At 36.7% G+C, this 16,760-nt stretch overlaps 1 protein-coding gene and 2 long non-coding RNA genes across 3 annotated transcripts; 1 reads left to right on the top strand and 2 right to left on the bottom strand.

Annotated features, from left to right (window-relative positions):
- Positions 1-137: 137 nt before the first annotated feature.
- Positions 138-9,299, bottom strand: LOC139120998 (uncharacterized). Its single transcript, XR_011549190.1, has 3 exons — positions 9,127-9,299; positions 8,564-8,727; positions 138-310 (listed from the first exon to the last, which is right to left on the bottom strand). It is a non-coding gene; the product is annotated as an uncharacterized lncRNA (long non-coding RNA).
- On the bottom strand, positions 3,737-8,009 carry LOC139121957 (uncharacterized). Its single transcript, XR_011549372.1, has 4 exons — positions 7,450-8,009; positions 6,625-6,835; positions 5,966-6,067; positions 3,737-5,572 (listed from the first exon to the last, which is right to left on the bottom strand). It is a non-coding gene; the product is annotated as an uncharacterized lncRNA (long non-coding RNA).
- Positions 9,300-13,476: 4,177 nt separating the features above from the next.
- On the top strand, positions 13,477-14,736 carry LOC139120997 (uncharacterized). Its single transcript, XM_070685576.1, has 3 exons — positions 13,477-13,916; positions 14,188-14,231; positions 14,426-14,736. The coding sequence occupies exons 1-3, from the start codon at positions 13,541-13,543 to the stop codon at positions 14,513-14,515; spliced, it is 510 nt and encodes a 169-aa protein (XP_070541677.1). The 5' UTR covers positions 13,477-13,540; the 3' UTR covers positions 14,516-14,736.
- The last annotated feature ends 2,024 nt before the right edge of the window (positions 14,737-16,760 follow it).

Raw genomic sequence — 16,760 nt, 5'->3', positions numbered from 1 at the left:
TATTTTACTATTTTAAGAGCAATTTTGATGACACTACTAAGATGAAAATGAAAATCTCGTGAATAATGAACTCTAGAGATGTGTCTCCTCTGAAGTAAAATTCTTTAAAGACAACGGAATACTTTACATGCCTGAGTTGCCAGATACAGCTGTTGATTGCATGGAATATATGAAATACGGATAATCTCCCTTTCCTTGTTTCCACGAACAGTCGTGATTACTGTCAGGTTCTTCAACTTGAAGCCAAGTCCATGAATCACATGTTGTATTCTCGTAGTCAGAGATCATGAAATGACTATCACTGTTGTTCCTTGAAGTAAATGTTTCAAATACATATATTCGTAGTTGCCAACACAAATCAGCATTACACCATAGACCCTTAAAAATATTAGGGTCTATGATTACACAAACAACGTCATATACTGTTGCACACGATTATTATTAAAATTCTGTTACGCACACTGAGATTATCCTGTGTGATATAAAATACAAGGAACGATCTGCCTTAGCATTTTTTGTTTTCACTGAATTTAATGATAAAGTCTATGTAATCAGCATAGCCTGAACTTGGCAATGGACTACAGATGAAAGGAAGGACAGACACAAACAGAATATAAGTCGACATTAAAATGATATTTTCATTGAACTCTTCCAAAGTAATTGGGTATACCAATGGACATGTTCCTATTAACTTTTGCATACACACACTGTAACTTAAGGTGGTGGTCTACTCAAAATTAAAAGTATTGTCAATTTCCTGATTTTTGCATATGTTGTGGCCTGATCAATTATATTAACAAAAATAAACAGAAAAAGGGGGGTTCCCGTGCTACTTTTTGAGTTAGGGGGTCCTAAAGTACCCCTAACCCATGCTATTTCAAGTGTTAAGGGACCTTTTCTCACATTTTGATACTTTCAGCAAAGAACATGCGCAAATCTTGTCAGGGAATATTATCATTTTTCTGATTTTTTCATATATTGTGCTCTGATCAGTTATGTCAACAAATATCAACAGAAAAAGGGGGGTTCCCGTGCTACTTTTAGTGTTAAGGGCTCTTAAAGCACCCTAACCCCATGCTTTTTCAACTACTGACAGGCCTTTTGTTCGTATGTTTCGCTGGTTTCACTTAAGATCTGGCTCAAAACCTATCAGGGAATATTGTCATTTTTCTGATTTTTGAATATATTGTGCTCTGAACAATTATGTCAACAAAAATAAACAGAAAAAGGGGGGTCCCCGTGCTACTTTTTGAGTTAGGGGGTCCTATTTTACCCCTAACCCATGCTTTTTCAACTACAAAGGGGCCTTTTTCTCCCATTTTGATAATTTCAGCAAGGATCATGCTCAAAACCTGTCAGGGAATATTGTCATTTTTCTGATTTTTGAATATATTGTGCTCTGAACAATTATGTCAACAAAAATAAACAGAAAAAGGGGGGTCCCCGTGCTACTTTTTGAGTTAGGGGGGTCCTATATTACCCCTTACCCATGCTTTTTCAACTACAAAGGGGCTTTTCCTCCCATTTTGATAATTTCAGCAAGGATCATGCTCAAAACCTGTCAGGGAATATTCTCATTTTTCTCATTTATAAATATATTGTGCTCTGAACAATTATGTCAACAAAAATAAACAGAAAAAGGGGGTCCCCCCGTGCTACTTTTTGAGTTAGGGGGTCCTAAAGTACCCCTAACCCATGCTTTTTCAACTACAAAGGGGCCTTTTTCTCCCATTTTGATAATTTCAGCAAGGATCATGCTCAAAACCTGTCAGGGAATATTGTCATTTTTCTGATTTTTGAATATATTGTGCTCTGAACAATTATGTCAACAAAAATAAACAGAAAAAGGGGGGTCCCCGTGCTACTTTTTGAGTTAGGGGGTCCTATATTACCCCTAACCCCATGCTTTTTCAACTACTAACAGGCCTTTTGTTCATATGTTTTGCTGGTTTCATTTAAGATCTGGCACAAAACCTATCAGGGAATATTGTCATTTTTCTGATTTTTGAATATATTGTGCTCTTAACAATTATGTCAACAAAATAAACAGAAAAGAGGGGTCCCCGTGCTACTTTTTGAGTTAGGGGGTCCTATATTACCCCTAACCCCATGCTTTTTCAACTACAAAGGGGGCCTTTTTCTCCCATTTTGATAATTTCAGCAAGGATCATTCTCAAAACCTGTCAGGGAATATTGTCATTTTTCTGATTTTTGAATATATTGTGCTCTGAACATTATGTCAACAAAATTAAACAGAAAAAGGGGGGTCCCCGTGCTACTTTTTGAGTTAGGGGGTCCTATTTTACCCCTAACCCATACTTTTTAAACTACAAGGGGGCCTTTTTCTCCCATGTTGATAATTTCAGCAAGGATCATGCTCAAAACCTGTCAGGTAATATTGTCATTTTTCTGATTTTTGAATATATTGTGCTCTGAACAATTATGTCAACAAAAATAAACAGAAAAAGGGGGGTCCCCGTGCTACTTTTTGAGTTAGGGGGTCCTATATTACCCCTAACCCATGCTTTTTCAACTACAAAGGGGCCTTTTTCTCCCATTTTGATAATTTCAGCAAGGATCATGCTCAAAACCTGTCAGGGAATATTGTCATTTTTCTGATTTTTGAATATATTGTGCTCTGAACAATTATGTCAACAAAAATAAACAGAAAAAGGGGGGTCCCCGTGCTACTTTTTGAGTTAGGGGGTCCTATAGTACCCCTAACCCATGCTTTTTCAACTACAAGGGGGCCCTTTTCTCCCATTTTGATAATTTCAGCAAGGATCATTCTCAAAACCTGTCAGGGAATATTGTCATTTTTCTGATTTTTGAATATATTGTGCTCTGAACAATTATGTCAACAAAATAAACAGAAAAAGGGGGGTCCCCGTGCTACTTTTTGAGTTAGGGGGTCCTATATTACCCCTAACCCCATGCTTTTTCAACTACTGACAGGCCTTTTGTTCGTATGTTTTGATGGTTTCATTTAAGATCTGGCTCAAAACCTATCAGGGAATATTGTCATTTTTCTTGATGTTTTTGAATATATTGTGCTCTTAACAATTATGTCAACAAAAATAAACAGAAAAAGAGGGGTCCCCGTGCTACTTTTTGAGTTAGGGGGTTCTATATTACCCTAACCAATGCTTTTTCAACTACAAAGGGGGCCTTTTTCTCCCATTTTGATAATTTCAGCAAGGATCATTCTCCAAACCTGTCAGGGAATATTGTCATTTTTCTGATTTTTGAATATATTGTTTTTTTGATCAATTATGTCAACAAAAACAAGAGGGAAAAATTGTTTAGCAAAGTACATGCTCAAAAATTATCAGAGAATATTGCCATTATTCTGATTTTTGCTTATGTTGTTGCATTGGTTATATGTCAACAAATATTGAGGAAGTTTCAAGTGTTATTTTTTGAGTTACAGGGTGTCCTTTACACAGTGTAGAAAAAGGAGCATAAGCATGGTTTGACTGATTGATAATGTTGCTTTATTGCTTACTTCATATATACTTACATCATAATATGATATCTTCTTATATAATCAATATTATATGATAAATATTTTATATCAATATAAATATTATGCTGTATTTACTTATTTGCTCTGGAATGATTAAAAGATGAAGAATGAATCACCAAGCCAACTGTGCATACACACTAAAAGTATATCAAGATACAATAGATTGTTTAGTAAGGCATACTTAGATGCCATAATACCAAGATGCATAATACCAAGCGTAGTATGTACAATAAATATTCTACAAAATCTTTCAGTATTGTCTCAACAGCTCTGCATGACCTGTAAATGACCTCCAAATGACTGGTTTATCTGCAAATAGATATTCCAATGTGTAAAATGATTTGAAGTTATAAGAAAAATTTGTAATTGGAATACCGGTATGACTACGTTAGTGAACAGAGTGTTGACATGAGTGACATTTCCAAACCAGCTGAGGAAAACATAGGGCCAAAGTCCCTGAAGCTACTATAGACATGGATACAAAATTAATTGCTCATACTTGAGGCTGCTTGCTCAGCCATTCTCGTTTATGGGTGATTTTTAGTGTTTTTCGTTTTGGAAGTTTTGAAAAAATATTCAACATGTTTTGTGTTTTGCCTCGCAAGGCAAATTCCTAACCATGAGAATGGCAGAAAGTATTTGAATCCTAGTACTATAGCTTTCACTGTTTCAGATCTGGTGCAGATTTGGAAGCAGCAGCCTCGAATGCATGATCACTGCATGCACAACACAAGTTGCGGGTGCTGGATAGGTGTCCAGTTCTGCTTCAGGCACAGCACTTGCAAGCCAGATTTCAAATAATCCTGGGTCTTTGAAAACTGAAGTAATGAAACACAATCACTTGGAAACATTGAGCACTCTACTGCGATACATATACAGCAATTTGGCATGTCAGAACTTTTTGTATATGATAATCTTCCAAATTCTAGGGACGTCTACAGTCTTGGCTAGGCTCAGCGGTACTGTGTTTGTATTTGCGTCACTTCCGTATTTGTAAGATCACCGAAAGAGCACTTCAGGTCTTTTGGTGGGTTCTTTCAAATCGCTGTGATTGGGTGAAAAAGTGTTTATTCTAGGGTCAACAATACAGTTTTCAACAGTAATGAATTTATTTCACCTATTATGTATACTTAAGTTTGCTAATGCAATTGAGATGGGTTTGTCATGTCAGGAGAACTTTAACAGTTAAAGTTATAAAATATCTAACACAAGTCAGCATGGAGTTTTCCATAAATTTCAAAGTTATGATGCTAGACATACAGTATTGATTCTGTGAGAGAAAAATTTACAAATATTATTGATAACTTGTTTTGATTTTGTCACCCTTTCTTTTCTATTTTGATTTTTCACTTTCAACAACAATTCAATGCCTTCTTCACCTTTCCTGTGGAATGAAAGCTCTAAATGGCCCGTAGCAAGGCCACTGCTTGCAATTTTCTTACACATACATTTACTTATACACCTTTGAGTACAAGAGTATGCAAGGTTTGCATGTTTAGGCTTGTTGCCTTTGCATGCTCTACAGACTCCTCACAAACTCCCATGTAAATGTAAACTCATCAAAAGATGGTTGCACCTTTTCAATAAGTTTTTTCAAAGCTTTCACATGTGCTAAAGCATCATGTGCACTGTAACTTTCTCCTACAAATTTTGAAACAAGCTCACTTGTGAGTACTTTTAACAATCAGGATATGAGGTCTTAAAGACTTTATACGAATCAACAAAGCCAGCAATGTGTGAAGACAATTGATCAACCATATCTGTTGCTACAGCAGCATTATATAAAACTGTACAATCAAATGACTTGATGTTATGTCCAACCAGAATACAAGGGTTCTGGTCCAAGAAAGTCACACAATGTCAACAATGCTTGTTTTACAGGTCCTGCACTGATAGGTTTTCCATTCTGTGTTAGGATTCCATTTTTCATTGCCAGACCGGTCACTCTTGATGCTGGTACACTTATTGGAATCCTAAGTATCACATACACATTCAGACACCCTTTTGGTCCAATAGCTGCAAGCTGTGTTATGTGTGATGTTCTTGCTGAAAAGAAAAAAAAACTCATGACAAATGGCAAGATAATTTGTTTATGTTATTTTGGATTACTGTAAATTTCAATGATAATTTCATTTGCTGAGTCAGACTTTGCCCTGGGAGATGAGTAATAAACTGAAACTGACACTTGAGGCATTGATTGGCTTGTTGGTATGAAGATAATGTCATCTGCCTATTGTCTATAAACCATTGCTGATTTTGATAAGCAAGTCATGATCATTAAAACAATGCTGGCAGAAATTTGAATCATGGATGAACTTGTTCTGTTTCCAGTAAAAATTTGCTTCAGTTTAATGATTGATCTGTGTGTGTACAGTCCAATAGCCATTTGTAGCCTCTAAAGGTATTGCGAATTATCACATTGATAACAACAACACCTACCTTATCCAGTAGTCTCCAGGTCAAAATACACTACAGGTTGATCAGTCAATTCTATTGGTTGTGGAACAGGCTCTGTAGGTATCTCCTGTATATCTTGGGTTTCTGAATGAAAAAATAGAAGCAGATACAGATAAAATATATGGGAATGAATGATTGAGTTTTTACTTCTAATGAAACAGAATATTCACAAAATAGTACAACCTATGGTCCATGGCTCAATGTTTTAGGTATTTGGCAAATCACAAACTTTAAGCAGACATGAACCGAGTAACTAGTTCTACAATTATGCAAATAACAAAATTGCCATCCAGCAAATGATAGAGTACATCAGGTCACTCAATGACTATGTGCACACTTGCAGATGAAATGGTACATGTCATATTGTAAGCATTAGGTTTTTGTGTGTTCATTTACAATATTACCACATCAATAAATGTCAAACTTACTACAGACCTTCATGCACATGTTTCATCAGTTTTATGCCAGTGAGTTGAAAGGTAAGTCAGTATATGCAGGGAGCCATATCAATAGAAGCATTCAACTATTAGCAATTTAGAGTCATTTTACATTGATTCTAATATCATTCATCTACATCTATCTGAATCCAAACTTTCATTCTAAGCAATTATAAACAAGGACTAGTTTAAACAAGTAATTACTTTGAACAAGGTCAATTCCTGTTGTGTATGTGTCACCTTCACTGAGTTCTTGGACACTCTGTCGTAAACACTTGTTTGCCTTCAGCTTGATACGACGTTTTTTGGCACACCGGGTCTGGCTCTTCATCCGTCTCTTTCTTTCTTGATTATCTAGATAGGAAGCACGTGACACACAATACTTCCCTGAAGACATGCCAATCTGTTCATTTACCTATGGCAAAACAATGACAAGTTTACAATGACATCAGTATAAATTTTTGAAATATTTTTGTTGTGTTGTTAACTGAAGTGGGCTGTCTCAACTCCAGTTTGAAATTATTTATGGTCATAAGATACAATTCCTTGTATGTACCAAAAACTCACAGAATAGAAGTAATTATACTTCATGTCCAGGGAAAGTGTGAGAATACAACTCCAAAAGCCAACGCTTCAGGGTATATTTGTGATAAGCAGAACCACATAAATAGCTTCCTAAACAGATCCAAATTGATGACACTGTGAAACTTTGAAAGGAAGTAACGGTAGTCTCATTGTCCCTGAAAAATTCTATAAATATGTGCCATGACCATATAAGCAATGTGTAGATTGATGCTAACTCGATCCACATCACATGATCACTGGGCTGGTTTGAAATAATGCTTGTAATTCTGGCATAAATATAACACTTGAGTCGCATTATGACCAGTCCAGTGTTACTGTCAGCTTATGGAAAACTAGCGTTTCTGTGCACTGAATATATCAAGCCATCCGTTCGCTTTGAGGTAAACGCGAGACTTGGCACTCGCGCGCGTGCATGAAAAAACAATGTAAAAAATTCGTACTTACCAATTGCAAGTTTGGTATTTACATCCTAAATATTTTTATTCGGTCCGTGTCTCAGGCAAGGGGGAATAACGTTGACAAAATTACAAATGGGGTTGCAACACCTGACAAGCAGCCAGCTGCCCAGTTTTTACATCCATGCCCAGACCATGACGAGTCTCGCCGATAGTGTCGGTCATCCGTAACGACATGCTGCATTGCTTGCAGCCAGATAAACCATCTGCAAGGATACTAAGATCAACAATTCGCCTACCATCTCTCCTCGTAGCACTGTAGATTGTTGGCCGCCAAGGATCGTAGACTTCATCATATTCACATATGACTACTTCATATGGGTTCCGGAACCGAGTTGCACGAGTCAACATAGCAATGGTCGTCAGCCGTTGTGGCCGCAGTATCAGATTTTAAATTTTCATGACTAGAGGATTGCCATTTATCCTTGGGGGCCTCAGAAACTCTTCTGGCTCTGTTTTGTGTTGCTTTGGTAGTGAATCTACCTGTGACTTTCAGCCGACTGGCACGACCAAACGACAAAGTTTCACTGACAGCGCGACGTAGTTTGACGGCTAATGGCGGTATGATACGCAGGATCTAGTCCATTTACGGTACCTTCTTAAATCGATCACATCGATGCCAATATCATGAAAATTTACAATATTTTATCGTCACATAATTAATTTGATCATTCATAACAAACCTTCATCAAGTTTATACGTTTACCTTCATTTATGCGTAACACAGCCTAAATTTAAGATGTCGCAAATAATCTCGTTTTGCGATATTTAGCTCACTCTGTTACGACATAAATATTGCGCAACACTTGCGCAGACGTCGATTTTCGTACATAGTCCCCGTCCTTAAAACTCCATCGCCCAATTATCAACGGAACTGGAAAGATTATACTACGACGCTACTTTAGCGATGGTATCACACAACCATTTTTGAAGATATCGCAAAGAAACAAACAGGTTCCACTGTATACGATGACATCACAGAGCTATTCTGAAGACATTGTAGAGAAATACAGAGATGGACATGTACATTTATACACCTCCACAGCTGCATTTTACAGCACCAAAGTATTGACTTCACAATTGTGATGCTGGGTTTTGCTTACCCATGGATCGAAAATATGTTTGGTTTCCTTGTTGTAATGTCATCCCACGACGATCTTGAATACTGCTTCAAATTAAACCAATCAAACTGATTTCCGCCCTCAGTTAAGTTGAAATAGACAGATACGTCTTCTATCCCAGAATCGTTGTAAATCGATACTTTTGCCTAGGTTCAGAAATATACATGTACATATAATAATGATCTTGTCAGTAGTACTCTGACAATCTCTGACATTTTGACAGACTTGTGATCGGTGAACTTTAATGATAGAGAACGTCACTCATTAAATCATACCAGCCGATGTAAATTTTTTATTTAAGGTAGGTAAGGTGTCCTCAGGGACAAACATTCGGATTCTCAACTTTTTACCATGTTTTTTTTTTACTACAGCTGAAGGCTAATTTTGAAGTTTTGAAGTAAATTTCATCGTTAGGTTTATGTGAATATCGACGATTTAGTTTTCTCTAGTGACCCACACCCGGATGGACACCTTTAGGGTGTTAAGGAATCGTCACTTGGATCATTTTCTGCTTTTGGCAAGACTCTGCGAGTATCAGTGCCTACCTGAGTTGCCCCACTGGTAACCCAACTGTCGACAAGTGAACATTTGTAGTGGGCATGTACGTCAGAGTTCAGCTGGTTGGCACCTTCTACGTTCTCGTTTTGACTTCCTTTCGTTTTCCATAAATCATAAACTGATTCCTCCGTACCGGCCACTGCTTTGAATACAAGTTTCCATGGAACTAGGAAAGGATACAGATATGATTAGAATTCATTTGAACCAAGATAATTTAGAAAATAACTATGGAGAGGGTGGGCGCTTCTTTTCAAAGTAATGGGTAATATGCCAAATACTAGCAATGTTTCATTATAAATGTATATGAGAATGCAACGTGTATGCATTTATCTATTATATTATGTGTAGTTAAAACATTTGTAATCACTTTCATTAAAAGCAAGCTTCTTTGAATTATTGTTTGTATGTTTTCAATGTAGGCGTTGCTGAGGAAGCTCCAAATATGCTGCGAAATATTACATTAACAAAAACATTTCACCTATACATTCCACATGTACACTTGACTTTCAGTCAAAATTCATACAAGTTTATCGGGAAGTCATTGATACACTGTTTCTATTCCGGTTTTGTGAGATGGTATCTCAAAGCTTAAAAGATTTTCAGTGGAATATCCGATGACAATTAAACAATCCTAGCCGCTGTACTTAGAATTAAAACTGGTGCATGCAAAAATGTCATGCTCTGTTTGGATACTTTTTCAGATAGTTCAAGATTTTGCCCCATTAATCATAAATTTCTGAACAAGCTGATACATATCGAGTAGCGATATCAGATCACAAGTATGAAATGAAAGCTTCAGGATTCTGATACAGAACTTGGTTGAAACATAGACCCTTTAGGGTCTATGGTAAGAAACAAATACATTCTGCATCTGCATTCTGCATCAATGGAGGTTTGAATAATCTTCTTAAGTGGTATATTGATGTGGAAGGAAAGGGGCTAATTTTTTGAGTATGTGTCGTCTCGTTTTAATTTACGATCACTGTTCATTTTTTATTATCGTAGCTCAGACTGTCAGTTGATTACTTAAACCTAAATGATATCGAGGTTAGAAAATCGTTTTAAAAGGTATACTTTTGGATCTTTCTCATGTCTCGTAACGTAGCTAGTTAGTCATGGATATGATTCATCGTAATTTAAAGTTATTGATTCATATTTGAACGATGGTGACCTAACAGTTACCCAAACATTTCAGCTTGTATTGATACATATCAGCTCATTGAATTATTGATCGCAACGAATTAAGCGCGCCATTTACACTTGTTTGGCAAGTAAGGAGGAAGCCTGGAGCATTTTAACCGAATGTCAATCAATTACATTTCCGTCGATGAACAACCAAAATAGGTGCTTCGAATGAAACGAAAAAGGCCGGCTAAATTGTCATTTTTATTTATCAGTTCAGTTTTCTAATCCTTTTTGATAAAGAGCATAATTCATTGATAAATACAATTTTAATCTCAAAAGTAGAGTTACAGAGGGAAAATATCAATAAATAAACCAAAAAGAAGTGACTTTATCTAAGGGATAGAATGCTAATAATTATAAAGGCTTCTATCGGAAGGAAAAGTAGACTGATTTCGGTAAAAGAATTTCTCTTTTACCCTATCTGGTCATTTCATTCAACTTACTCATTGATTCTGCAGAATCTTGCACGGCACAGCATGGGTTGTTCGTACACAAGCTTAAGATGAATATTACCTGTACAAAATGAGGTACAATTTTCGAAACAATCTGTAATTTATGTCTTTATTTGTCTTGATATCAACCACAAAAGCATAATTCAAAGAGTTATGACGCTTTTGTAAGTTGTGGTTTGTCTTCTCACATGTTTTGAGCGGTCGGTGTGTATGCAGAAGCGCGTATGACGACATAGGGTGAAAGTGACACATGTTCGGGAAGATTCCTTTCAGGAAACTGGCACTTTGCGAAATTCAATGTTTTCAAACACTTGTTTGCAGTGCGATGATATTGTCAATGATTATGCACTGTCAAATACTGGGAACTTTGTTTCTGCAGTCGTCTGAGGGATAGTCCTTCCAATCATGGACTGTGCAGTAACTGAATCTGAAGTCCATAATGAATCAACTAAATACTCAGAGTAATCCTTCATACCAAGTTTAAAGAGTTCGTGTTAGCTTAGAGTAAACATACTTCTGTCAACGTAGAAGAGGAAATGTGTAGGTTTTGTACATAATAGTGTGAAACCATGCACCTGTTTGCAATAGTCGTTCGTTCGTGTTTCGTTCATATTTTCTTTTGGAGTTGTTATGGCAACAGCTGCACGATCACTTCGAAATATCTTATCACCAAGTTAATCTAATTATTTGACAATGACCTCTTCTGACGGTATCGAATTTTCAGGAAAGAGACGAAACACGAAAACTATTAAAGCGGGGCACGGTACATGTTTGACACCATTTCTATAAACCTCGGATAGTTACTTTGAACGGGAATTGTACATTCAATTTCTATGATTTTAGCAATTCGATATACTTCCAGCAGATTAAGGTTGCATTTGTGAGTATAAGTTTCATCCATTGACGATAATTTAGATGATGCATTTACTACGTATCGCTGAGTAATGACTGCAAACGACTAAAATATCTCAGACTATTTCATTGGCATATTTCTCAAGACTTTGTCCGCAAAAAATGTAACATAATTTACAAACATTGACAGCAGAGAATAGCGACCAGTGCGATTGTTTTAGGTCATTAGAAGTCAATTACACCCTGAGCGTTTGAATTTTAAATTATCGAAAACTTAAAATTATGGATTAGAATAATTGTCAGGTCTCGGTCAATGTCAATGTTGCTAACTCCCATAACTTTTCAACTAGCAAAAAAAAACTCTACCGTCCGGATTCATAAACTAAACGATTACATACCGACATCTGCAGGAAACTAATCCTAAAGTTGAACATTTTCCAACATAGGATAAGTTGGAAAGTCATTCCTGATGTAAATGACAAGATGTGTATCCTGATAAGGGCCGGAGTGGTGACAGTCGGTGACTTGCTGGCGAAATGCTGACTTTAGAGATATGTACCACTAATTGATTGACAAAGTGAAATGTTAATGTTTTTTAATGGATGGATATGAAAAGTATCGGGTTGTTGATCTAAAGTTATCGATTATTTTGGGCATTTTCACTTTCTTGCAATAACGTTGTGCCAACGCCTTTTCAACGCACCAGACAGGCACCTAAATGTCTGTGTTTGACCTCTTATTGATAGCGTTTGCTTTCGGAAATGTATTCTGAGCCTGCATGAATCAATACCAGAAAACAAAAATATCTCTCAAAATATCAAAAACAGGTAAGGTAATATAATGCCGTCGAAGAAACTTATCTAGTTTATGGATAACAAATCAATAAAACATTTCTTTAAAAGATATCTGTACACAGTACTCGCACACAGACATCGAGATCTTTTTCTGTATCTCGTCTTGTGTGGGTCTACTTTCTCGATTCCAGTTATTCTAATTCGAAAGAATTTTAATTGGTTTATGTCAACAAGAACGATAACTATTGTAAGCCACGATATTCAACAGAACTAAATTAGTCTCGAGGTCATTTCAAATCAGCTTCCAGTGCCCTACATATTACCGAAGCCGGAGTCAGAACCCTGGCTTGTACTAGTGGAGGGCAAAGAACACGCGCAATTTAGGCCCGAAAAGCGTGACGCGCACTAAATGGCTAGGCGCACGCGGAAAAGAATATTTTGAAAAGTCCTCGGAACATTGTAACCGTGATATTTGACGTAGCGTCTGAAATTCCGTGGTCAAAATGGACGTAAGCACAAAACAGCTTTTAGCCGGACTTGCCGTTGGTGGGCTTGGGATCGCTGCGTATTTCGGTTCAAGAGCCTCTGCGGGCTTGAGTGAAGAACGGGGTCAAGAAGTTATCTGCATGAAAAATGAAAATTGTCGAAAGACGGAGCTACTGCAAAGTAAAGTACGAACGTTGCAGATGCAGCTGGTTGCTAAACAACGTGAAATCGTCGCAAATCGCGATAATGAACTGAAAATAGAAGCGGAATTCGCTAAAAACTTTGCTGAGATCGCTGTTTTGAGAGGTGTCATTGATTACGGGCGACGAATGTCGGAAACAGCTCAAAGTCATAACAACGAATTGGCGGAAAAAATACGAAAATTGGAAGAGGAACTTGAACTTAAAACAGCGAAAGAACAGGGATTAAAGGAAACGATTTTCCGACTGAAGAAAAACATCGACAACATAAATCGTTTCTACCAAGAAATGCTGGTGACAAAGAAAATGAGTGATGAAGATAGAACATGCAATGATAGCTTCAAAGAAGGTGTACAGGAAACTATCAGGGAAACAGATTCTGATATCACCACTCAGTATATCAGCCTATATCACTTGAAAGCGACGCGAGAAATGTCTCTGTTGAAATCACGACTGATCGGCAAGGAGGCGACGGTTAGAAGACTGGAGAGAGAGAATGAAGAACAGAAATTACTCATCAGTCAACTGACAGAAAAAAGACAAGGAAAGCAAACAGAAATGGAGAGACCATTTGGCGGTGGTGAAGGTGTTACCGATGACATAATAACTTATAAGTTGAAACAGCCATGTCTGGACACCGACACTGTTCCCAGGCCCGAAGATAAAAATGGAAGCGTTGATGAGGTGAACTTTGTATGTAATGTTGACAACACAAGTAACAGTGTCATCGTTTGTGAACCAGAACATCACGCCGAATTGCAAACGCCCCCAACGGTTGAAAAGTCGCCAAAGAGAAAGGGAACGCAAGGTGAGTGCTTTTAGCGCGCATAGGTAATAAAAATATAAAAACAGCTCATATGAATTTTGATAGACCATACAGAAGAAATTATTTTTCATCATTTGTGGTGTGTAGGTAGTTGAGCGAAAGAGTATTGTCTCATTCTTTCGTCCATTTCTCTGTTCTCACTGTGCTCTGATTTTCAGCCTGTCTCTCTTATCTCACCATGTTACTTGCATACCCTTGTACGTTATGCTGTGATATATATCACTGTAATACATGTAAAATATGTTTATTTCAGGTGTGAAAAGTTCCCCAAGGTCACCATTCATGTCGAAATTCTGGGTAGGTAATAGAAATGTATTTTTAGAAGCTTATTTTTGAATAATGTTAATGTTAAAATAAACAAGTGTTTAACTCTCATCCGGTTTTGAAACGCCTAGAAAATCAAGTGAGTTTCAGTGTCAGAAACGTATTTATCTTATCATTGAGCCGCTTCTAGCGAATGTAGTAAGACTTTTGTATTCTTTGATTCACAGAAACGTAAGTCGAAGAGGTCCAAGTCGGATTCTGCTGCAAATATGTACGCGAGTCATGAAAATCTTGCAAAGAAAGAGAATCTAATTTAGTTGGTTTTTGAAATTGCAATTGGCAACCATAACTTATTAATATTTATATTATATTACGGCTTTGTCAATACCAGTGAATTTTGTGAAGTCACCCCATGATTATTATTGATAATATATCCGATTATCCAGTATTGTACTATTGTGGCTCCAGATGTTTCTACATCAAACACTTCACTGCCATTGCCAAAACTATAAAATAATGACAATAGAGTACCCCTACCGACCCATAAAGATCTAAAACAAACTTTGCATTGCATAATGTACTCAGCTTCGTACATTACGTCATACAAAGTTTGCTCTCATCCATTATGGGCTGGGAGGGGGATACTGTCATGCACAGTTGCCCTTTATCTCGATTCTCTTTTATTCAACAAATTTATGGCGACTGGTTCATCAAGATATTTTAGGGAACATTCCTACGACCGTTTAATGTATTTTGATTGGCTGGCACGAAAAACAAGAAGATACCATCAGTATCAATGAAAACTATACTACACATTTTGAACTTTTCAAATGTAGAAAGGGAGATCTACTTCATGCAAGCGGAAGGCTGGTTTTATTAACTTTCCATCTGATCTGTAAGTTGGTGTTTCACATTTGTCTTTTTTCTCCCGTTTTCAACGTTTGTAAAATAATTTTCAAATTTTTACATTACGTCCCCTAATTACTATGTAAAACTACGACAATTTTGTTTAGCAATAACGCTCTTACATTTTTAATAAGAGCCATTTCAATTTGCTTAACATGATTTTAATCATTTTTTGAATGTCAGTCTTTCAACCGCTACAATTTAGACTGAGAATGGATAATGCAAACAAACTTTGTCTTTTTTTCTACGTCTACTTTACTTTCAAATGAGATATTAAATACTACAAAGTAGTATCAAGTTTTTTTAAATCAATTTTATTTATTAACACAAAAGTTGAGGTTTTCTACCCCAAATATGTGCGTGCCCTTCAACCTTCGAGCAAACTATTGCTACCATACTAAATTTTAGATTGTCTGCTTTAAAAAAATAGAAACTATGTAGTGTGAAGCGGTTTTCATGTCATCTTTGATACGAAATATTGCTTTGAAAAAAGGTGTGTTTGTTAAGTGCAACGCCACCCCGAGCTTAAGCCATTGAAAATAGCTTCTTTTAACTAGTAGCGAATTGATACAAATGTTTAGCACTCCTTTACGTTAGCGGATTGTTACAAATGTATAGCATTGTGTTGGGTTAGATTCATTCAGTGAAAGAAGAACGATTTTGATAATGATTGACTGAAGAACAGAGAAAGCAGCAATATTGCTTCTATGTCACCAAACCGTCCGTGAAATATTTAAATAAGCAAACGGCCACAAACTCGAAAAATATACTGGCAATGGGAATGATGACTCGTACGAGTTATTTTGTTAAAGGGCAAGTTGCTGTAACTCTTTGATATTTTCCCACTTTTTATGTCAATTGCAAGTTTTTACTATATTCAACGAAGCATGTTGGAATGACCAACTGTTGATCTTGTCAATACAGCATCTATTCTTAAAACGCACTGTTATAGTTTACATTTGAATTTTAGCTTGGACAAGATCCCACTTGTTAAAACAACAATGTCGCCTACACGTGTACATAGTGAGGTGGCAAGCTGAATACTGGGCATCGCAACATGCTTTATGGAGTAGAACAAGGCACTCAGGCTGCATTTGACATTGAAAGCAAACATTGTGAAAACAATCATAAAAGTTGCCGCTACTGGTCCTTAATTCACATCACATGACAATGAAACGATTTTATTTGGTAGAAACTTTGCAACATAATACAAAAACAAACGAAACTATGGAAATATGCTGCGATGAACAAAAGCCAATAAAATTGCCAATGCTACGGGACTTTGGTTCACTTTAACGATATAAACAGACGACGTTAAATGGCCTATCATTTAGCTTTAAGGTCAAAAGGTCTGACAAGGGCACTCTGATATGATCATTATGGCGTTCTTTTTTCTCCTTACGACGTAGAAAAATTCACTCCTTCCAACAGGTGCAACGATTCCAGTACATGGTCGATTTAGATTTAGAATATTGTAACAAGTTGTTCCATAAGCTTAAATCTGTGTTGGAAGTAAGATTAATCTGAGACCAATATATGCAGCAAAAATCGACTGTACCTATAGACTATGTCGATGCTATAAGTCATAAATTACTTTTGACACGTAAAATTACGACATGGCTCCATTGATACCACAGTTTGTCCGAAATTCAAATT

The sequence above is a fragment of the Ptychodera flava genome, chromosome 21, assembly GCF_041260155.1.
Source record: "Ptychodera flava strain L36383 chromosome 21, AS_Pfla_20210202, whole genome shotgun sequence".
In the NCBI taxonomy this organism is placed as follows: domain Eukaryota; kingdom Metazoa; phylum Hemichordata; class Enteropneusta; family Ptychoderidae; genus Ptychodera; species Ptychodera flava.
This window is presented reverse-complemented; position numbering and strand designations above follow the sequence as displayed.